This window comes from Myotis brandtii, unplaced genomic scaffold (genome assembly GCF_000412655.1).
Source record: "Myotis brandtii unplaced genomic scaffold, ASM41265v1 scaffold797, whole genome shotgun sequence".
Lineage (NCBI taxonomy): Eukaryota > Metazoa > Chordata > Mammalia > Chiroptera > Vespertilionidae > Myotis > Myotis brandtii.
The window spans coordinates 192,139-196,427 of record NW_005371210.1 but is presented as its reverse complement, the minus strand read 5'-3'; the positions used below and the strand labels follow the sequence as shown (position 1 = coordinate 196,427).

The 4,289-nt window shown below is 63.7% G+C and overlaps 1 protein-coding gene across 1 annotated transcript in view; it reads left to right on the top strand.

Annotated features, from left to right (window-relative positions):
* The window catches only part of P4HB (prolyl 4-hydroxylase, beta polypeptide), a 9,076-nt gene extending 7,845 nt beyond the window's left edge, over positions 1–1,231 (top strand). Inside the window, exons 10-11 of the mRNA XM_014531238.1 lie at positions 70–191; positions 405–1,231. Coding sequence (XP_014386724.1) covers positions 70–191; positions 405–485 — 203 coding nt within the window. The 3' untranslated portion in view covers positions 486–1,231. The remainder of the gene's footprint in view (positions 1–69; positions 192–404) is intronic.
* The last annotated feature ends 3,058 nt before the right edge of the window (positions 1,232–4,289 follow it).

The window sequence follows — 4,289 nt, the reverse complement described above, 5'->3', positions numbered from 1 at the left end:
TGCTGCCGGGCTTGCCTGTGAAGTCTGCCCGCTTGTCTCGCGTGGTCCCTGCTGATGGGGACGCCAAAGGGCTCCCCAGTCGTTGGCCGAGGGCCCTGTCAGCCGTGCTCCGCGTGCAGAGGGGACGCCAGAGTTGGTCCCAGGCCAAGAGGGTGTGGCGGCTGGAGGCTGCTGACTGGCAGGGCGAGGGGGTGTGGTCAGGCCAGGGAAAGGGGCAGGCGAGCCGGCAGCTCGTGCTGCTGCGGTCCTGGGCTGACTGCCCCGCAAACCCTGAGGCTGGAGGGTGGGCACTGCGCCCAGCGGCCGTGCTGGGTCGTCTGGGGCTGGGACCCAGCTCCCCAGCGGGCAGGTGGCCGGCCCTGCTTGAACCTTGACCTTCCGGGCTTCCCTCCCCCCTCGCCCAGGATCTGGAAGATCTGGAGGAGGCAGAGGAGCCGGACCTGGAGGAGGACGATGACCAGAAAGCTGTGAAGGACGAGCTGTGAGGTGGGAGCAGCCCGGCACCCCGACACCCCTCAGGCTGCTCCACAGCAGCCAGCCTCCGGGCTGCGCACCCTCCCGGGAGGACCGAGCACCCATCGGAAATGCAGGGAACTTCTGAAGCCACACTTCACGCTGACACTCGTGTACATTGAAGCCCGTCTTCTGCTTCGTCTGGGAAAGGGCTTGTCTCCAGGCCAGCCCTCTGCGGGGCCTTTTTAATTTGTGACGTCCTTTTTCGTACACGGTTTTGACCTGAGCGCTCGCTAAAATGTTTTGGAATCTCACGCTGCCGATGTCAGCTGCCTGTTAGGTTGCTATGCGATCACTAGCATCGTCTGTGAGATTTTTAGGCATTTTGGGACATCGGGTTCGGTCCCACCCTGGCCGGGCCGCCCTGGAGACAGGCGTCCCCTGTGGGGGCGGCGGGCCAGGCTGACGGTCACTCACCTGGCAGTGTTGCCGGGACTGTGAGGTTCCCACACTGCCTGGTCAACGGAGACGTCAGGTCTCTCGCAGGGGCTCCCCAAGACAGAGGGCAGTGGGCACCCTGGGCCAGCACAGACACCCCCCTCCCCAAGCAGCACCCAGCTGGTCTGACAGCGTGGCCTGGCCCGCACCTCCCAGAGCCTGGCTTCCGTTCCCATGGGGACAGCGCGGAAGCCGGAGCCCATCAGCTGTCCCGTTCTTCCAGGCGTTTCTACCACAACATTGGAGTTGAACACATTGGCCAAATAAAGTTGAAATTTTACTGCCTGCCTCTGCTCGCGACCACGGGATGGGGGTTGGGTCCTGACTGGAGAGAAGGTGGGCTGTGGGGGCATGGACGCCTCTCGGAGCTCGTGCAGGCGTAGCACACGGCGTCCCTGTCCTCGCGTCCGTCTCCCAGGGCACAGCCTCGTGTCCGCAGGTCTCCGGGTGGAGGGTGGGGTGTGGCTGGCGCTACCTCCCTGGGCATCTTGTCTGGGTCAGGACAGGGCCTGTGGTGGGTCTGCAGCCGCTGCAGATCGGTGAGGAGGAGTGTGGGCCTCAGAAGGGGCCGACTGACAGCGCCAGCCACAGCCAGTGCCCAGCTGTTAAAATGCCACTGGCTTCCAGGAGCTCAGCTTACAGTTCGCACAGAGACGGGGAAGCCGTCCGCTGCCTTGGGCTGAGGGCACCTCTGAGCTGGGATCAGGGGGACCTCAGGCCTGCAGTGCCTGCCTGGGTTCAGCTGGGCATCCCTTACCCTGACCAGAGTGCGGCAAAGGGCCCCCCCACTCCTAGGAGGAGGAATGCAGGTCCAGGACAGCACATGGAGCCCACGGAGTCCACCCAAGGCTCCGCCTCCACTTGCTCCGAGTGGGAAATGTGCACATTCCGACCCCCAGTCCCTGCTCCAGGCTTGGGCTGGTGGGGCCTCCAGGTGCCGGCGTCACAGCCGCAGACGTGACACAGGACTTGCTGTGAACGTGGTTCTCCCGGTCACGGCGAGTGGGAAGTCTGCGGTCATTTCCACCTCACTCCCGGCAGGAGGCCCTGTGCCTGCCCTGCCCTGCGGTGCCAGCAGCCACATCCAGGCCCTGACACCCCCGGGCTGCTCCTGCCTCCGACCAGAGCGAGTGTGTGCAGGGCAGCGTGACGGGGTGAGCTCTCTGGCGGCACCGGGCGGCCAGCCTGTCCCTGCACCCAGGGCCTGGGCCCCTCTCCTCCGTCCAGCTCAGCGGCCAGGCGTCCTGTTCCAGGTGGCCTGTGCCAGGGCTGCTGTCCAGCCAGTCCGCCCAGTGTTCGCATGTGGCGCCCGTCCTGCCAACACAGCGAGACCTTCCTGGTGGGGGCTCAGCACCCTGGGGGGAGGTCGCTGTGAAGGCAGCTCTGCCACCCAGACCCTGAGCGATTCCGCAGCACAGGGGGCTCTGGGCTCACGGCCACAGGTGGGCTGTGCTCAGTCCTGCGCCCCTGACACCAGCGTGGGATCCTGGGACCAGCCCAGGGGCAGGAGCCCTGCCATCACCGACCCGGCCCCTCTGCAGACACAGCTGGTGAGAGCGCCGCTGGGCCTGGGTTGCTGGGAGGTGGCGAGTGGAGTCCCAGGCCTGGCAGGGCCCGTGGATTAGCAGGTGGCTCCCCAGGACAGTTAGGATTAACAGGTCGGATGCCCCAGTCTCTCTCCCCGCTTCCTCCCTCTCTCCCCATCTCCTTTCTCCAGGTGGTAAGAAGCCACTGGCCGGTGTGGCTCAGTGGTTGAGCGTTGACCTAGGAACCAGGAGGTCATGGTTGTTTCCCCATCAGGGCACAGGCCCGGATTGTGGGCTCGATCCCCAGTAGGGGGCGTGCAGGAGGCGGTGATCCATGATTCTCTCTCAACTTTGATGTTTCTATTTCTCCTCTCCCTCTCTCAAATCAATAAACATAGATTTAAAAAAAGAAAAGAAAAATGAATAATACTGTTATTTTTAAAAAGAAGCAGCAGCCACTGGCCTGGAACCCGAACCCGCAGCTGCTGGGTGGGCAGCAGGCCCTCTGGCCTCAGAGGCCGCGGGAGGGCGGCGCCTACAGCGGCGGGGAGGGGAGGGGCAGGGAGGGTGCTCTTACACTTTTCCGAGCAAGCTCTTTGCATGACGTGTTTTCCTCTGTGTCAGTCCTCTGGGGGCAGAAACCCGAAGTCATGCCAAGCCGGTCACTGCACAAGTCCCAGGGGCGTGGAAGGACCGGGCAGAGCCGCCTAAACACAGGCTTGGCCCTGGCGCGGCTGCGGGACACGCAGGCTGAGCCCCGGGGGCAGGTAGACTGCTCGCAGCAGCTCCCCTCGGCCAGGCTCCAAGGTGCCAGCTCAGGCTGCGCCCGTGGCCCCTGCCCACGACTATCCTTTGGGGGGCTGTTGTGACTGGGGAGGCTTTGGCACCAGTCCCTCCTCTGGTCCTAATAGGAGACCCCTCCCCCAGCTCTCAGCTGGTCGTCAGCAGACAGACCAACAGACAGGGACAGACAGGAGGAGTCACCAACACAGCCACCGGCTGGCTCGCCCAGCCTGCCCTGGCCCGGGGCCTGGTCCCTCGGGGCGGGCCGTGCCTGGTGGCAGCTTCACCCTGATCTTTCACCTGATCCTCCGAGCGGGGACGGTGGACAGAACTTTCCACATCAGAAAAGGTATCTTCACATCAAAGGAAAGTTCTCATCTGCAGGCTTCGTGTAAAGAAGCCAGAAGAAACTGTACCTGCCTCCTCCCCCGCGACCGGGGTGAGACCACCCGGCGGCCCTCGGAGGCCCGAGGCGCAGGAACAGGGACAGCGGGCCTCACCCTCGGTCCGGCCCTGCAGGGAGGGCGGGGATGGGGGAGGGGGAACGCCAGGGAGGCGGTCCAGCACTGTTTCTCTGCAGTGTGTTTGGCGCAAGGCTTTGCACATAGAGGGTGTTAAACACACGGGCGGCAACAGCAGGTTAAATTGCCAGCTGTCACCTCCTACAAGGTAAATCCTAAGTAAGGGTATGAGGTAATGCTAACAAGACAACTCAGCCCCAGCCGGTGCGGCTCAGTGGATAGAGCGTCAGCCTGCGAACTGAAGGGTCCCAGGTTGGATTCCCGGTCAGGGCACATGCCTGGGTTGTGGGCTCGATCCCCAGGGTGGGGCGTGCAGGAGGCGGCCGATCCATGATTCTCTCTCATCATTGATGTTTTCTCTCTCTCTCCCCCTTCCTCTCTGAAAGCAATTTAAAAAGTTTTTAAAGAAAAGAACAACATAGCCAGCGTCAGGTGTGCAGGCTGCCCTGATCCCACAGGCCCGCTCCTGCCGCCCTGCGCTGCCGCTGCTGCTGCTGCTGCGTGTCCT